This window comes from Coturnix japonica, chromosome 1 (assembly GCF_054131305.1).
Source record: "Coturnix japonica strain WE chromosome 1, WE-NBRP24, whole genome shotgun sequence".
Taxonomy (NCBI): domain Eukaryota; kingdom Metazoa; phylum Chordata; class Aves; order Galliformes; family Phasianidae; genus Coturnix; species Coturnix japonica.
Window position 1 is genome coordinate 100717051 of NC_140663.1, and position 18558 is coordinate 100735608.

At 40.5% G+C, this 18558-nt stretch overlaps 1 protein-coding gene across 20 annotated transcripts in view; it reads right to left on the reverse strand.

Annotated features, from left to right (window-relative positions):
• The window catches only part of HSF2BP (heat shock transcription factor 2 binding protein), an 86232-nt gene that overhangs the window by 60019 nt on the left and 7655 nt on the right, over positions 1-18558 (reverse strand). For 11 of the 20 annotated variants that reach the window (XR_014939782.1, XR_014939790.1, XR_014939781.1 and 8 more), the window contains 4 exons: positions 15348-15497; positions 11717-11855; positions 9592-9709; positions 4181-4284 (listed from right to left, as the gene is read on the reverse strand). Coding sequence is in view for 14 of the 20 variants with exons in the window: in XM_085529974.1 (XP_085386100.1) it covers positions 4181-4284; positions 9592-9709; positions 11717-11855; positions 15348-15497 (511 nt within the window). In the remaining 6 variants the exon portion in view is untranslated. Of the gene's footprint in view, positions 1-2036; positions 2256-2296; positions 2536-4180; positions 4285-9591; positions 9710-11280; positions 11370-11716; positions 11856-15334; positions 15498-18558 lie in introns of those variants that run through there. The other 9 variants (XR_014939772.1, XM_085529952.1, XR_014939788.1 and 6 more) reach the window with 9 other exon arrangements.

Genomic DNA, 18558 nt, shown 5'->3' on the forward strand with positions numbered 1-18558 from the left:
GGTGCGTTCTCCAGCTTCAATCAATCCTAATTTGGGCATCTGAGGACTCCCGAAATAGCTACTGAACAACAGCAGACCAAACCAGTGCTTTACAGTGACATATGCATTCACCAGAGTTAAAGTTCCTTCTGTATATTCACAAAAGGAAAACTGCTGCCAGTTGGGAGCAAGAACATCAATTTGCACGGCTCTGATGTTAAGAAGGAGGATCTAGTTGAGAAACTCCTCCTCAGATGGTAAGGACAGCCTCTCGGGGCTCAGCAGGAGCTCTACTTAGACACATAGCATTTGCTGCTTAGAGAAGAGCAGGGGAAAAGGGCAAGCTTTCAGTGAGACCTCCTCTAGCCACTCTCCCAGCTTCTCAGCTAGCAGTGGTTCAGAGACTATCTGTGTCAGAGCTGACATCTTTCCATTCAAGAAAATGGATGTGTTCTTTAAGGACAAGTAGGGTAACCCTCTCCTTAAGACAGCGCAAAGGATATGAAACTGCTGAGAGTTTGAAAAACTGGTAACTGAGGTTTTGATTTACCAACCAAAATTTGTTTTAATACAGACACTGATTCATAAATAGAAGAGCTCTGTTTGTCCAGATGTCTGTTAAATAACATGCTGCCATGCATTTAACCTGAATTTCCAAAATTCTGACAGCTATAACCAATCCAAAAAGAAAAGAAAGGCTTTATAAGCCTTTAGGGTTAGTCATGAAAAGCAAATACAGAAGGTTGCAGGCAGCAAAATGAGAATGTGCTTCATATAGACATTTATAACAGAGACCATCATTTGCAAAGAATTTGGATAAACAAGGTTAGATTGCTGTATGGAACTGTGGTGGAGGAAACTGAAGGGAGAGATCTAAGATTAGTCATATGTCTCTTGTCTTTTGTTTAATGAAGTACCTGGAGCAATTTCCCAGCAAGGATGGGAAATGTCATTGACATAATCTCTCTGAATTCCACTTCTCTCATACGTCCAACAAGAACAAGAACTGCAATATATGGTGAAATAATAATAATAATAATAATAAGGTAGATACATAGTTCCAAAAAAAAAAAAAAAAAAAAAAAAAGAAGAAGAAGAAAAAAGTGAAGAGCCCAGACCAATTATCTCCAGTACTCATTTGTTCGTAGATGCTCTGTAAGGTTAAAAATGAAATACATAAACTCAGGTAACAACTGAGCTGACTCCAACATCTTCAAAAGACCCTTTGCAGGGAAAAGTCTACCCCTTTGAAAATGGCAGATTGAAAGTCTTAATGCATCTACAGAAGTAAAGCACCAGCAATAAAATACCAACAAATCTCAAGAGGATTTCTATCTAAAGTTATATAACTTCTCTTTCTACTGCTGAGGACAGAGCTTCCTGAAATCTGAAAGTTACATAAAACCTTTAGCCAAGATATCAACACAGGGACAGCAGATGGAGATGGAGAAAACTAAAGCTGCCTATATCCTCCAAGACAGCAGCAGCTGCTCTACACACAAATGGTGCTCCACAAGAAGAGAAACCTACTAATTCCACAAGCTGCTTCACAGACAGAAATCTGAGTCATCATCCACACATTTTTATGCTGGCACCAGGCTGGGAAGATACAGGTAGGAATAGGTGACAGCTATTCAAGAATACAACAGCTGCATAGTTATGGGACTGTTTTCTTCAGTGATCACCGCTGCTTATTAAAAGATGCCCCACCTTTCAGGCAGTACTTAATACGGGGGCAAAAAAGAGGATGAGAACAGGGTATGTAATACTAAGGCTGCACAGTTCTGCATTACCTTCAGAAAGTTTTTGTTTTTCACCTGTTTTCAGTATAGCCTCCAGCAGAAGGAGCTATTAGGAATTCTTTTTTAGTGCACGTGAAGACATTCTGGCTCATCCAAATTTTTTAAAGGCAGCAGAACAGACAAAAACCCTTCATTGTTAAACATTCTTTCTCCACTAGGAATCATTACTAGGTTTGCCTCTTTTCTCTTAGCATCCATATGTTCAGTGTCACAGCATACTTCAAAATCAAACCACTCTTTGCTTTAGATATGTACAAGAGAGAACAAAGAGAATCCAGTTATCATGTGTGTTTGCTCTCTTCTTCACTTAATGAGAAGGACATTCTTCCTCGGGGGACAAGAAGACTGGGAAGCGACTGAAAATTCGGAGAAAGAACTTGAGAGATTTATCTGTTGTATACAAGCAATTGGCCTTGATGTATAGTCTGAGATCACGGACACTTGTCAATTGGCGACAGCAAACAGGATGATTCTCTGAAAATTAAAAAAAAGGCAGAGGATGCTTTCAGAGGACTCTCTTTGTGAGAGCAATGATAAAGGCTTAGAAATCTGTGGAACGCTGAATCATCTCTCAAGCCTCAGCCTAAACAATCTTTGAAGAAGCTTCCTGTAGGACGGCAGCATATATGGGACGCTCTGACAGCAAACCGTATTGCTCGGTTCTCTTGCATGGAAAAAACATATAAGACTTTACACAGTGGCAACTCCAGATGTTTATAATCTAATCAAGGCCAGCAGAAGGTGAAGATCCTGACTGCAGAAACAGTAGAGAAGCAAGCGCGTGAGAAAGCTACTGACAAGTTCAGAGGTTGATTAAATGTAGAGAAAATGACAGTGATCTCATACAAAATGACTAGAACAAGACTGCATCTTGGATCCAACCTCTCGTCCGACATACAAACTAGTCAGCCATCTCCCTTGACAGTAAGCAGACTTCCTCTCAAGTCAAAAGTCTGAACTAGCAGATGTGGGTTATCTGAACATCTTCCTCCTTTGCTGTAGCTGGAGGAATTTATTATCAAAACATGAGGGAATTAGCCATGCCCATCTTTTCCTTCCACAACCCAGCCCACACACGATTAACAGTATCAAAATGTAAAGTAGCCTTTCAATTTCCTATTGCCACTAACAGCAGTCAATTATTAACAACTGTGCCCTGTTTTATTCTCTTGCATGACCTGGGAGCCTCCTTCAAACAAAAGACTGCATCAAACAAGATCAGCTTCTTTATCTTATCACAAAATTGAGAAGGGCACACTTGGGAATTTAGACAAGGTTTTTGAAGTTTCCATTTGTTGTTTTCAGCTTGCTTGTTTGTTTTACTAGAGCAAAGCTTATGTGTATTAGGCAGACATGAAGTAAAGGAAAAATCTGAACTAGCACATGTTCAGCTTCTACATACAGCAGAATGAAGGATGATATACGCAAAGTACTCCCTGAGAACATAATTCTTCTCAAATGACATTAAAAAGCTGTAAAAACAGGTGTTTTTCAACAGTGTTACAAGGATTACTTCATCTTCTGAGATCACAGAAGAGCCTATGGCAGTGCAAAGCTGTAAGTTCCTCAGTGAAAAGCACAGCTACCATCATTTTCCTTAAAATAGTTGAGAGAACTGTGGGAAATACAAACAACTTCCAGTTTACAAGCCCAAGTTGAAGCTTTTTAAAAACATCAATATGAATTTAGTTCCTTGAAAAAGCAGATGCAACCTCTGCCACTTCAGCTACCTTCTGTATTTACTTCTTGTACTGCAGCAGGGTTCTGCACAGCAATGCGGAGTGCAGAGATGACCAGCCTCCCCGATACTATGAAATGAACACCAAAAATATTCTCATGGACAAGCCACAGTAACCTCAGAAACCCGAGACAGAGCAAACTCAAGTTGCAGTTCACATACAGGACACTGTCATGGCTCTGTAGTTACTGTGCTTCTTACTGTCCCTTATGAGCTATGCACTCAGCTGCCAGCCAAGTTCCAATGCGTGCCAGCAACGTCAATCTCAGCTGGCTCCTACGCAGGGATTTGAGGCCTCTGAAAGAGCACTTCTCCCAAATGTCCCGGAACACAGTTACCTTTTCCCCTAGTTTCACTCAGGTTTTAAAGTTGGTATACAGAAATGCAGGTGGCTTTCCTAATGCACTTTGAAACATCTCACCGTTCCTTCTTTTTAATATCATCCATACATTTTGTATTAATGGAGTATTACATACAGTTACCAAAAAGGTTGTGTGAAATGCACACCTCCTCCCTTTATTTGCCTTTGTTGTTTACTTGTAATCTGACAAAAGCTTCACACAATCAGGTTATGGACATAAATTTCTCTTTTGTATTTGCAATATTCCCACAATCTACAATCCCCGAAGCTACAATTTACAAGGTTCTTAGAGCAACTTACCATTCAAGAGCCACCAAAGCAAAGGAATAAAACCTGGACTTTCACTGATGTACTTCAAGCCTTTCAAGTTGATACTCACATTGTAAAGTGACATCAGCATTAGCCTAAAATTGAAAGGAAAAAGAAGTGTTATTTTCTTATTTCTTTGCATCTTTTGTCATCTCTTGCTTCTTATGCCCATCATGTATTGATGCTGAAGTGTCACTTCATCATTTATACTTTGAGAACAGAAACAAGTCTCAAATGCTATCGAAACAATGTTGTGCAAAACCTTGTCTCTACAGTAGGATCACATATATAACTCCTGTAGAAAAATATACCACTGAAAGGCTCATCAAACTCTGTGAGATGCCTTACATGAAAGATCATCCAATCCCCCCTGCTATACACAGGGTTACCACAAGAACAGGTAGCCCAAGGCCTCATCCAACCAGACGTTGCTGGCCTGTAAATGGAAACCCTGCTGTGAAAAAACAACACTGCTCATCTCTTTAAATGCCATCGCAGGCTTTTCTATTTATTCTGCCTTTGGGAATCCTGATTGATTAGGTTCAGTTCACAAGTGGAAAGACATCTGGCTTTTTTTTTCTGGTTTGTTTTAAGTCAACAGAACCAGACTTCAATTTGGCCATAAACTGTGCTCTTAGCATAAATCAACATAGGACAGCACAGGCCAAATGCTACTCTCACCCACACCTCTTCAAAACTTGTTTCCAAATGACACTTGGGCAACCTCAAAGCCTTTTTTCTTTTTCCTAGGAGGTGATTTCTTTTCGTCTTTTATTACGGTCATTCAGGTTGACAAAGAACCCATATGTTGTCTTCTTGGTTAACAAATACCGCCTATGGTCTTGCAGCTAAAAAAGAATTTACTTAATTGAGAAGTGAAAAAAAATCTAACATGACACCTTTGACAAATTGACACCAAGACTTCCAATTAAGTTACTGCAAACACAAAAGGCTTCAGTAAGATCAGGAACTTAAAAAATCTGAAAATCATCAGGAAAGAGGAGGGGGGGCTGATTACAGGTACCAATCACCTCAGCCTCAGCTACATCAGTGCTGATGTAATGCTGTAAGTCACAGGACGCTACACATAGAAATGGCATCTTTGCCAGCTTGTGCACATAAAGTGCCTAGGCCAGAATGTAGTTTTAGCTGCTTCAGATTGCTGGACAAATGTGGTACCCTGAGACTCCAAATGCATCTCTACTTTCCAGTGCTAGAACTACTAACACTCAAGGCAGAGGATTTTGTTGACAGTGAACCTCCTCCTGCAGCTTCTGCTGAACTAGGTTTTGCTTTCAAATGCTCGATGCAGATGCATCCTATTTATTTTTCAAAAATGGCAACAAGCAAGTCAGTGTTCTGGACAATGAAAAGGGAAGATGAACAAACACAGCTCCTGTAACATTTACAGAACACAAGATGATACCCACTCAGAACATTGTGCTGGGTCTCATGCAAAACAACTGTACAGAAACAGGAGCAGGTAGGAATTCTCTGCTCTGTTCTGGGATCAACTTGGCTGCTGCTACTGTCTCTCATGACTGTGATAAAGCTGCCTGTTATCCAACTGGCACCATTTCCAAACAAGAGGGAAATAATGTTACTCCTAACAGCCTTCACATCTCACATCCCATTCTTAAGTGAATGTGGCGTAAGTTAATCTGCCATCAGCAGTTTCCAACAGTCTCCATGCATATCTTCATACAGCAGGAGAGGAAAGCAACACAACTCAGTGTAGTCTGCAGTGGAAGATAAGCTACATTAACTGCTGCACTGCTACAGGTTTGATCACTTAGGCTCTTAAGTAGTTAGAAACAAGAGCAATAGATTATTAAATCTACTGCATCAGTGGCCATCAGTAAGCAGTGAGAGGTGCTGTGGAATTGAATTTGCAGCCATAAAGCCCACACGCTCCTTTTCATATGGCTCCTGCAGCTCTTAATGCAATCCAGAATCCAAGCCCTGACAAAGGAGCACAGTTGTAATTACATCTAATCAGCCAGAATTAAAATGATCAAAAAAACAATACCTCACAATGGAAAGTGCTAATATTTCTCGACAATTTCTTTCATCATTAATCTGTTTGACATTTACAGATAGAAATAAAGTGACGTAAAGAGATACTGCCATGTTTGTATTTTTCTTTTACTTGTTTGCTACGTGCAGACAAAAGAGACTGAGTGATGGTGCTGATCCAGGGAAGCACTGTGGTTTGCAGTGTCACAACAGGACCTAACCCATCCCATTAACCAGCTGTAAGGGCCTGCAGTAGCATATTATTACTAATTAAACATACATGAGCACAACACAGAAACTTTTCCAGGCCCTTCATACCAGTTTCATCACTAGTTCCTGCACATTTTAGTAAGTACTTTTTGCAATCCATATTTTTATTGAAGGAAACCTGACATACAGCATGACTTCACAGACAGTATTTTCTGCTTGGAGCGCGGAGGGTTTTTTAGCTATGTGCCTCATAGTCTTCATGTTTAGGCAATTTCAAAATGATTAACATTGTGTACTACTGTACCTGTCACTGCTTTAAAATCTACAGCTAAAGGTCCTTTTCTTTTGCTTAACAGATGGGATTAATACATAAAGTGAAATATTCTTAGTGGCTCCTTCCAAGTTCTACGTGAGCAAAGCTGAAGATTCCTATCAATTTAATTATAGACATAAACAATTGTGTAAATGCTTACTGACCACCTAACAATTACTAATGTTGATCAAAGCCTACAGCAACGCCATCTAAAATCCTTCACACCACTGCTATTTCAGAAAGGCAATAAAAAGGTCATGAGATTTCAGTGCTAGCACTCACACAGAAGCTTTAGTTATACGGATAGCGCAGTATTGCTAGAATAACTGGAAACTTTTCCTGTAAATGTTTTATTTATACATTGTTAGAACAACAAGACCAAAAATTCTCACAGGATCGCTAGAACTAAAAGAGGGAAAGAAGAGAACTCCTCTTTCCAGTTTACTTGGTGTTCGATTCTACTGTGTGCAGAATTAGTCACAGTCTCCCCCGATTTGTCACACAGTAAAGAAAAATACTTTTGAAAATAGGAGATAGAAAAGAATTTTAAAGCAAAGAAACTGAGCAAGGGACAAACACATCCTTGAAAATATGAAGCCAAATTTTGTCTTTTATTGCTTAAATGTTAAGTCGGTGATTTCTTCCCATGTAATGCAGTGGTGACATTTTGAGAGAAATACACCGCCTTTCCAAAACGATGGACACCTTCATCCATGAGACAGAGCTGTAAAAATGTCTGTCTGTATCTGTATATAGAATCAGAGCATCACCAAGGTCGAAGAAGACCATCAAGATCGTCCAGTCCAACCATCCACCTACCACCATTATTTCCCCATGAAACCACATACCTCAGTACATCATCTAAATGTTTCTTGTGCAAACTCAATTTACTATACCAAGAGGCTCTTCTGAATCCCTAACTGCTTCATGGCATTGATTGTGTATCTTATTTGTACCTTACTTGTATTTCACGTGTACTGTATTTATGCTGCCGAATGGCCACAATTCACATGCAATTCTTCTGGCAGATTTTGAGATGTAATTAAAACAAAACACCATTTCAAGAGGAGGGCCTTCAAATTCAATTGCATTATGGAACTACATTAATACAACTTGAAATGTTCAAAAATCACATATCTTACCCCACAGCTTCTCATTTGCTTAAAATCTTGAGTATGTTTAGGAACAATTTCCCTCCTCCCCATAAAAGAAAATCCTTTTTTTTTTTCTTTCAGTTGACATGCATGCTTTCAACCACTTCAGGTCCTGTCTTAGTATTTTTCCATAAATACACAAAGGCACAAACTATCTTCTCTTTCTCAAGTTGAATCTTTTAGTTGGGAACTCACAGAAAAACACTGCTGCAAGTGTTAACTAGCTTGCTTTGAGGCTGATCTTCAAGACTGATGCTTGGGAAACACAGGAAATGACTGACCCCCAAAGTATCTAACTACTGCATACAGCACAGGCTGTTCAGCTTCCTTTTCACTACCCTGCAGGTAAGGGCAAAAATATTCAGAGGGCAGCTCATTCACTTGGGCTGAGTGTGCCTACTTACAGCTCCATCTCTTTGCATTGAAGGTAGGAAGAAGAACAGAAAGCCACAAGATACTTGACCACCAGCTTTCAGATAGCTGAGGTTAGGCAAGATAAAACCTATCCAAATTTAGGACCAAGCCTTATTTCATACTCATCACGTAGAAGCTGCTTAAGTACGTGCATAGAGATGCAATTGGGTTATTGTGGCTGACAAGGTTGCTGTTTGTCAGCTGAGCTGTGATAGCTAACTTGCGCATGAATTCATAGCATGTGCTCCCTGTTCAGCTATAAAAACAAAACCACGCACATTGGCTTAAACCATCTTCAAAAACAAATTAACCACATAAAGTTCTTTACTATGAGAGTGGTGAGGTGCTGAAACAGGCTGCTCAGAGAGGCTGTGGATTCCCCATCCCTGGAGGTGTTCAAGGCCAGGTTGGATGGGGCCCTGCGCAGTCTGGTCTAGTATTAAATGGGGAGGTTGGTGGCCCTGCATGTGGCAGGGGGTTGGAGATTCATGATCTTTGAGATCCCTTCCAACCTGGGATGTTCTGTGATTCTATGACATGTATCGAGCTCGTGTGCACTGTGTAGCAAAAAAATAAGTACTTGATAAGCTGTGGTAATTTGCTTGCTAAAGTCATATATTCTCAGCTTTAAAAAGTCTGAGAAAGAGACACAGCTAACAACATTCTTAGTTTCTCCACTGCTTTGCAAGTACAACTTTTCCAATGGCTGACAGGTGTAACACAGGTTTTTCTTTCAACCCTCTGTCACGAAGTCCCTTGACAGGCAGCGCCTATTACAAGTACAATTGCACAGTGCCTCTGGCTACTAAGGTGGCATTAAGTAATCTAGTTCTGGCAGATTTTGAAATGTAATTAAAACAAAACACCATTTCAAAAGGAGGGCCTTCAAATCCAACAGAGCACTTTCTTCACTTGTAGCATGTAGTATTTTGCAACAGAAATTCTTCGTAGTGGAAGAGAACAAACACAAATCCACATTTCCCACAGTTATCTCTGTTTTAAAGCTTGACCTCACACTTTCCTTATCTGACCCTCAAACTAGGAGCCCCTCCTAAGGCAGATGGGCAGTACTACAGTGCTTACGAGACTTTCAAAGGGACACAAAACGTGGATAAAGCTACCCTTGCAGGTGAACCTACTGTATTTGCAAGGAATGCTTCTATGGAAGGTTTTCCAACCGTTACGCCTTGCCTCCAGGAAAGGAAATAATGGGAAAGTGGTAACACTGCTGTTAATCACTGATCTACATTGAAAGGAAATGTTTTTCATGTGGAAGAAAAAAAAAGCCATCATACACTTTAAACTTTGTACAGAGTCCCGGCTTCAACTCTCCCAGGAGGTGCATCATTGTGTCCAATAGGTCACGACTTGAACTGACCAAGAACTCACGGCCACATGCCAGTGCAGCCACATCTGTGAGAGAACACAAAATATCACCATAAAATTCATGTTTCAAACAAAAGTTCATGATAATTACCAGAACAAGTAAAAAAATGTCAGCTGTGATGAACGAGCTATTGTATCTGTATAAGCGTGAAACTACATCCATCGTCAGAGCAAATACTGAAGCAGCAAATGATACTGATCAAACTCCCTCATAGTTCTACTTTGATAATTCAAATACTTATTCAGAGTGGCCAGCGTCCTAGCAATAACACAGTGAACAGTGAAACAAAAGGTTGGATTCAAGCAGTTCTAACATCTGCAAGTAACGTGGGAATGAAGCAAAACTGATCATCATAGATTCTGATTTGCAGAAGTGGGATTGCAGATTGTTTTACAGTCAGTCAATCCAATATGCCTGGCACATTACACAACCAAAATGCTTGTGAACATCTACTCACAGTTCTTTTCCTAATTCTCTGCAGGCGCTACATTATTCATGCACAAACCAAATGGCAAAAACATTTCCAGTGTCTACTGCTCTAAAACAGATTTTCCTCAAATATTTTCCCTTATGCTAGTCCTGTAACTCAGGAAATCCTTATGTGCAAGACATCTTCCAGCAGCCTGGACTTTCAAGCCTCCTCCAAATGAGTGAAGTACTGTGAATGTAGTAAGTGACAAAACTCAGCTCCCTGGCCTCCCATTCAGGCCTTTTAAACTCAGAATTAAGCAGATGTTCAAAGGATACAGCACATAATTAAGGACTGGTACCATAACGTGTCCTCAAGCCGGGCTGTGTTAAGACTGAACTCAGAACTTCTGTTCTGTTGTTCTCTGATATCTGAATACTTGACACTTTGTGACCAGCTATCCTTCTCCAACGTAATACTAGGAGGATTACACTTGTACCTCCTACATCATTTGTATGTCTGTGTCCTTTATCGTACTTAAGTTTCAGCAACCCCATTCCTAAATTACAAAGAGGAAAGTCTTTGCATCACTTAATTCAGTGGAAAAAATCAGCTTCAGTGAGGCAAGACTTCGTTTCACCACGCTGATTTCCCCTCAGGCAGAACACCATCATCCTCCCCCACATGAAACATTTTGTTTGTTCTGACTTTACTTTTGCTATGCTTTTGTTTTCTTTTTTTCTGTTTTGGTGAAGCTATTGGAGAGAACTGGATCCAACCGTTACTTGGTACACTGGCACAATGTGTCATATAACCATTTCTTATTTCTTTAAAGGCGTACCACCACCTAAAATCACATGTTGAGAAAATCCATTAATGAACGATTCACTTGTACAAACAGCCATTGTTTCACCTATCTTGCATCACATCATTAATACCATTTTGACAGCTGCACTGCTTCACAAAAATGCAACTGCCATATCATCCCCATCTCTAACAGCCTTCCACGTCAAGGGCAGCCATACTGAGACAGATCTGTGTCTTCCTTCGGATCTGTGATTCCTGTTTTCTACCTCTAAAAAAAAAAGTATTTAGGGTGGAAGTAATGTTTATTAACTTCTCTTAAGATCATGGAACTGGGGATCTAGAAGACAGAGAAGATGGAGTCCACCTGACAACAACATTCTTACACCAATTACATCTTCAAAATGCTGAATACATACCTTGAGATGATCGCATCATCGGCAGCTGGAACATCTCAAAGATGTGAGCATTATCTGTGATTCAGACAGTACAATGCTTGACATTTACAAAGCAAGGTGAGTGCAGATGACTAGTAAGAGAGTACTTGCTTTACTTCAGATTGACTAGAAGTACTAAGAAATTTCAGAACTGAACTAATTTTATACATCACGTCCTTAACTATGTTACAGAAAGTTCAGTTCCTCACAGAGTTGCCGAATTACAAATCTGCTAGAACTTTAGAAGACTAGGAGTCACCCAAGATACCAGCACTGACTAAACACTTGACTTCAAAAAGCTGTAATTGTTGCGCTACATGCAAAGCAATGAAGAAATTCCCAGTGCACATGGAATGCTATTTTGAGAGCGAACGTTAACTTACTTGTTACAATCCCTGCCAACGCTAACACAAACTGATTTTCATCAGAATCCAAATCCTGCTGTTTCATGTCTTCACTTAATGACTTCACAAAGCTCTCCATAGTCTGTGCGGTGATAGTAAAAAACTTTGCTGCCTTGCTCTGTAAGCATGGAGAAGAAAAAAAGATTATCCACACTACAGTAACCATGATTATTAGATGCTACCATAAACCTGGACAAACCGCAAAGTTATTAAATCATCCAGTCACCTCATAAAACAGCATAAAGTAAAAGGTAAACACTAAGTGACATGTTTAATTCTCTAATATTTGGAAACATTATCTCAGAAGAATAAGGGAAACTACTCAGTGATACATTTATAAAGCTCTATTATTAGATAATTATATCCTAAGCTCTAAATAATATGTATCAAACAATATGCTTATCTTCAAAACCAAGACCATCATCTTTGCTTTGCAGTAACAAGGCATTCACCTCAACTACAGCCATTCTGCCAAAACTATCTAGCTGACAACTGGACAGCTGCCTAACTTATATGACCTGTTATGAACTTCCAAAGAATACAAATGAAATGCTCACAGAAGTAGGACTGGATTGGATCCTAATGAAAGGATTCACGTATTGCTCAACATAAGAGGAAGATCAACTTGCTGGGCAGTTCCTTAGAATAGGAAATGGAGGTCTCCTCTGGGTCACAGGTCAAATTTAAGTCAGTGTCACATAGGAAAGACAATCATGCCAGAATGAATAAACAGAAGCACAGCCTTTAATTATGTTATGCAATCTCCTCTACCCAGCACAAGAATACTACTCCATTTGGGGGTATCTCAGTTGAAGAATCAATCATCCAGTATGAAGCCCAGAGCAGACCAAAGAGCATGGTCAGAGGTGCAGGCAGAACCCGCAGAGAGCAACTAAAAGAACGGCTGCTTCTTATTAATAAATGCTGACCTGTAAAACACTGCTGAAGCACTATTTCCCACAGAGGATTCTGTTTTTTCGATCAAAATAGCATAACAGAAAGCGCAGGTTTCCTGGTGTGCTTAATAACTTTGCAAGTCATTTCATGAGAACTGAAACCTCGTCACATCCTGCAGCAACCCAGAAGAAGAGCCAAACAGCTCAAGAAAGTGCCTACAATTCCCATCACTTTGTGACATTGCTGAACTCCTACTTGTTTTGCAAAGTGACTGAAATATTCAGTATTTTATCACAACTACCATCTTCACAATACTTCAAACCCACCAATCCCATTCATTTATTTCTCCATCGATTACATGTTTTGGGAGGGATGCAGCATGGTTCATTTGGGTGACTCCAACAGGGAGGTGTAAAAAGCAGGGTGAGTCAATGCTCTTCCTTCACATATGAAACTGAAGTCCCAGAATAGGATTGAAGGGGTTACAGGGAAAGAGAAAGGGGGAAAAAAGTACACTTCTGCTTGCACCAGATGTACTTTATATACATGTACAGGTAATGTTCCTCAGAGATGGTCATTTTAACATAAGCAGTGACTGTAGTTTAAGCAATAAAGGATACAAGAGAAAACGAAGGAAGAAAACTTAGTACTGCAGACTAATGTAAGTTGTTATAAAAAGAACTGTATTTATACAAGAATGCTATGCAAGGGTAGTACCAAAAGAATGCTAAGGAAACCAGAAACCAGGCAAAACTATTAGTCAGTTCCTTGAGGTGCCACTGGTGTCCTTGCTGCTGAGCCTTCTTTCCAAACAACCATTATTTCACTAGTGGTGAGGTCTCAAATGAGGAAGCAGAGATCAGTCAAGTTTATAAATAGGGAACACGACATACTCTGTGCAGCCTCTAATTAGCTTGACAGTGTTTTCATGGAACTGAAGAATCTCTCACCCACAGACACTGAGATAAGGACAGCTCTGAGAGCAGCCATTAAAGTGCTTGAACTGAAATGGTGCAGCGAGCCCTTCGCATTCCATGTAACTCCTCAATGAAAACATCAGTTAACATACAAAAGTGCTGCCAGAAAACACAGAGCAGTTTTTCACCATCACAGATAAATATAGTAGCAGATCGCCTTGTAGTATCCAAAATGTCTTATATTGAAGTAAACCTTGATGTTCTTCTGAAATTAAACCTTCAGTTTCTGTTACCACATTAGAGCCCTGTGATGTGAATACCCACCTGAAGCTTTTTCAAAGACACCTAAAACAACCTCATGGAAGTTAATGTACTTTGTCCTTGGCACATGCAGGTGTACTTGAATACTGTCTCTCACGCTGCTTCTCCGGATGTTTCTCTAGGTTCCTTCTGGAAATGTTAAGCATCAGCAGAAACACTAGGCACTTCTTTCCCACTGCCTTGCAAGCTATTCATGTTACACTTGAAATCTGCTGCTCAAGTTTTGACTTGCCCAACACGCATCGACATGAATGCTTTATTAGTCACAAATATCGTATCAGTCAATCTAAATTACAGAGCTATATAAAAGAACTACTTCTATATCCGTGCAATGATTGAAAAAGCTGAGCATTGTTCCCTAAGGCATAAAGTTATTTTGAATTGATGCCACCCTTCCCCACACAGTTAAATATGAGCAATAGTTTGAAAGCACTCTTCATGTACTCATACATTTCTGTAGTTCATAGCATCTTCCCCTGAGAAGGTACTACAAGCTGCACAGCCTGTCCAAAAATAACCCAAACCAAAAACTTTGTATGACAATTCTCCATCCTCTTTTAATAACCTGACTCACTGCCAGTTGTAATCTGTGGTTGATACAGTGCCATGCAATCCCTTTATGTAATTCACAGTAGCCTTGCTGCAAGTCTTTCTTATCATTTTATGTGCACCACTGCAAGAAAATTATGCCCAAAAATGTTTCTATGACCCTTACCAGCAGTGCAGTGGGCTGTAATGATTGCTAGGAATTTCAAATAAACTTAGAAATAACAGAACTGCATCTTCATAGTTAGGCTTTTAACACAAATAGTCAGTGTATCAATTCAGCCTTTTACTTAACGCTATTTGATTTTTCTTTTTAAGACTGTTTTCAACAAAGCTTCTACTAACTTTTATCTTGTAGAAGGTGGTCATACACAGTACTGCTCGTGTTTTGGTTGTGGGAAGTGTGCCCTTTCAATATCATTTAACAAGTCAAATAACAATGGCTTGTCACTAAATGATTATCTGCTCTTACAGTTATAAACCATCCTGAAAATACAGAATGTGGTTTTATACCAGTCTCATAGCTATGGGTGAGCTTTGTAGTACCTGTCCACCTATCAGCTTTTTGTATTTTGGATACTGAATGACCAAAAGGTAGCACTGAAAGGTATCATGTTGCTGAAAAGCCAGAAGCAAGTGTGATATTGATTTACTCAGCTTCAATACAACTCCCTCTCATGTCATGTTATAATATTAACACTGTCTACAGTTGATGGGTTTTTGTGTGGGTTTTGTTGTTTGCTGGTATGGTCCTGCTCTTCTTTTAAGAATATGGATGTTTCCTAAACAATATTCACATCAGGAAACATCTTTGTTGTCCAATTTATTTCTGAAATATATTCTTATGTTAAAACGTGTAACAAAACGAGGTACTTATTTTAAATATCTACCAGCATTACCACCAGTAAGTATTCACCTGCCATACTTACTCCTCCTAGAATGGTTTTAACAGCCTCCTCATTGTTAGATACACCCCACAACAAGGTGCAGACAGCTGCACCCATTTCTGTGCAATACTCTGCTTGCTGCAGGAGCTGCTGCTTGGCCTCACGCAGGTGCTGCCGGAGGTCTAGTTTCTCCTGAAATGACACAAAGAAATTTGGGTTGCATTTCAAGTCAGCCCAGATGTTTCTAGACTACAGGATTCAATAAGAAACGCCACAGTCACATATATGGAAGGGTGTGTGTGGGGAGGGAATGGGGGGGGTGGGGGCAAATTCACTGCACTGAATATGAACCTTCTCCCCTGAGCTCCATCCAAGTAGTAAACATATCACTTAAGCTGACAGTAACCAGAAGCCCGTCCACAAGGGCAGGCCAAGTGACCCATCGAGACTGAGCGGCACCTAGAGAAGTCTGATAAGAAAGTCTACTCATCCTAAGCAAATAGCTGTGTATCTCAGAGAGAGAAGAGATTTCAGCATCAGAAGTCAGCCTTCCCAGCCACTTCACAAAAGATACCAGGAACATCTTAAAGGAAGGGAGGGTTCTTTTGTTTTTCAAAATGGGCTGCCTTCATTACTATGGGAGAACTGTTGGCTATCCCTTCCTGGTTCTTCCAACTTCTTTCAACTGGCATATTCCTGAAAAGCAGTGGCAAAATAAGAGTCCCTAGAAAAATAAGCCTGAAGTTTGAAGTGCCTTTCATGCTTAATACCAGAAAAGCCCACGCTCCATTGTGTATCCAACAGCTGAGTGAGGCCCTTTAGTGGTCCTTGCCCTGGGGCTGAAGAAAGAGCAATTCAACACAACCAGGACTCAGTCTCAATCTGCCAGTACTTCTTTTCAGTAAGAGAGGAAGCTTGCCAAAAGATGTAACAAGATTATGTATGATTCTACATCTCATTGGCTTCCCACAAACTGCCACAGGTATAGCAGAACTGCTGCATTTCTCAGCTTCAAGCTAGTGCAGACAGGGAGATGGAGGCTGGGATACCACAGTCTGCTGGCTGGGGGGGAACACCCTGGTCATGCTGAAGGGTGGTATTAGTGCTGCAGGGAAATATAGGGGCCTGACAAGAAAACTGATATTAACTCAGGGATTAAGAGAGAGAGGCACAGATCATCTAGGAGATGATCCTAATCACTAGGAGAGTGGTTAGGCCCTGGAACAGCCTGCCCAGGGAGGTTGTGGATGCCCCGTCCTTGGAGGTGTTCAAGGCCAGGTTGGACGGGGCCCTGGGCAACCTGATCTAGTAAATGTGTATGTTTGGTGGCCCTGCCAGGCAGGGGGGTTGGAACTACATGATCCTTGAGGTCCCTTCCAACCCGGGTCATTCTGTGATTCTGTGATTCTGTGATCTAATAACAAAATAACAGAAGGATCTTGCTCTGCCCATTATGGGGGGGTATGTGATCTTCAGATTCAGCACAGAAAACATTCTCCTCAGCCCACTCTTCCCTGTTTAGCTGCTTATCAGGATGAAGTCTGGGGAATGAGAAGGCACCTTTTCAATATCAATTTGCAAGGTAAGTAAATGCAACACAACCTTCAAGCACATAATTTCCACTGAGACTTTCAAATACATACCTTGCCATTTTAGAGGTTTGCTTCAATATTTTGCTTTCAGTTTGGAAAGAATAGAAAGGTAAAGTCGCCCAAAAATTTATGTAATGTAGAATCAACCAGTACAAGGTTGTTTGTCTGCTCATCATCAATCACCTGCCTAGCACCCTGTATCACATCTGACAGCCAGAACCGAGCAGCTTTATCATGCTGCTAACGGAACACACGGGGAAGGATTTGGAATGTTCAAATGAAATCTATCAAGCAGAATGACACGTTTATTTTCTTTCCATATTTTCTCTCACCTTACAGTTTAATACAAGCGAAAGACTGAACTTTGCTGCCAATTCCCTAGGCGTGAAGTGTCATGAAATAGGTCTCATTTCTTAATTTTCTGATCATTTTCAGGTGAGTTTGCCAAATTTTATCTTTTACATAACTCACTGCCAGAATTATCGGCTATTCTGCCACTGTGTACATCAACAAAATGCCCACAAACATCTTTCTGTCCATTTCCTATAAGAATACATTTCCTATACTGCCCCTGACTTTTTTTTCCCCTGTACTGTCCATAGATAAATGTATATTTTAATGTGTTTTATTGGCATTTTGCATGGGGCTGCTAATGCTAAACAGCAAGACAAAGCTCTGCCATACCACATAGCTAGATCAGATGCAGAGCCACAAGAAACACCACAGTTGGGCACAGGTAAGAACAATATCAGAACAAAGGCACGAAGCAAAGAAAACAAAACGGAACATTCAGGAGCCAGGAAGATAAATGGAGCCTGAAAGCAAACAACCTGGAAGAGAGACACTACCGAGAGTTCACACCATGAAGCAATCGCTGCGTTAAGCAACACCACCACCTTCAGGAAATGGTCGAGGCACAGGAACACAGCGGTGCTTAAGTACTTAACTACAAAGAGACAGAGGAAGCATTAGCCAAGAATAACGTGCACGCTTCAGGTTTCGTTCAGGTTCAGGAAGGAATGCAGTTCCCTCATTAGTGATGCAGCACTGCAAAGCAGTTTTGCAAAACAGAACTCTGATTTGTGGTCCCCTAAGCAAGGGGCACTACTCAGCCAGAAAAGGCATTTTTAGCGTTCGTTTCATTTCCTTTTCGTTCAGAAAGGAAAAGGACACATAGAACAGCAAGCAAATGAAAAATGCCATGCAAAGCCATTAACAGGAAAAAATACAAATAGACATGTATACACCATCTTCTTTCATCCCAAGAGCTGAAGGACTTCACAAATACATAAGCACTATCCACTCAAATGCAGAATCACAGAATCACAGAATGGCCTGGGTTGAAAAGGACCACAATGATCATCCAGTTTCAACCCCCCTGCTATGTGCAGGGTCACCCACCACCAGACCAGGCTGCCCAGAGCCACATCCAGCCTGGCCTTGAATGCCTCCAGGGATGGGGCATACACTTTTGTGACAAGCAATGGGAACCATTTAGGCAACTGGTGTACACTGCACAACAGCAAAGATATGAAGAGCTTTGATCAGGAACACCAAAACACCAGCAATTCTTAGTGAACTACCCATGCTTTAACTCAAAGTTTCATCCAAAAGCAATCACTAACCTAAGTTACTTTCCATTTATTTTTTTTCCTTAATAT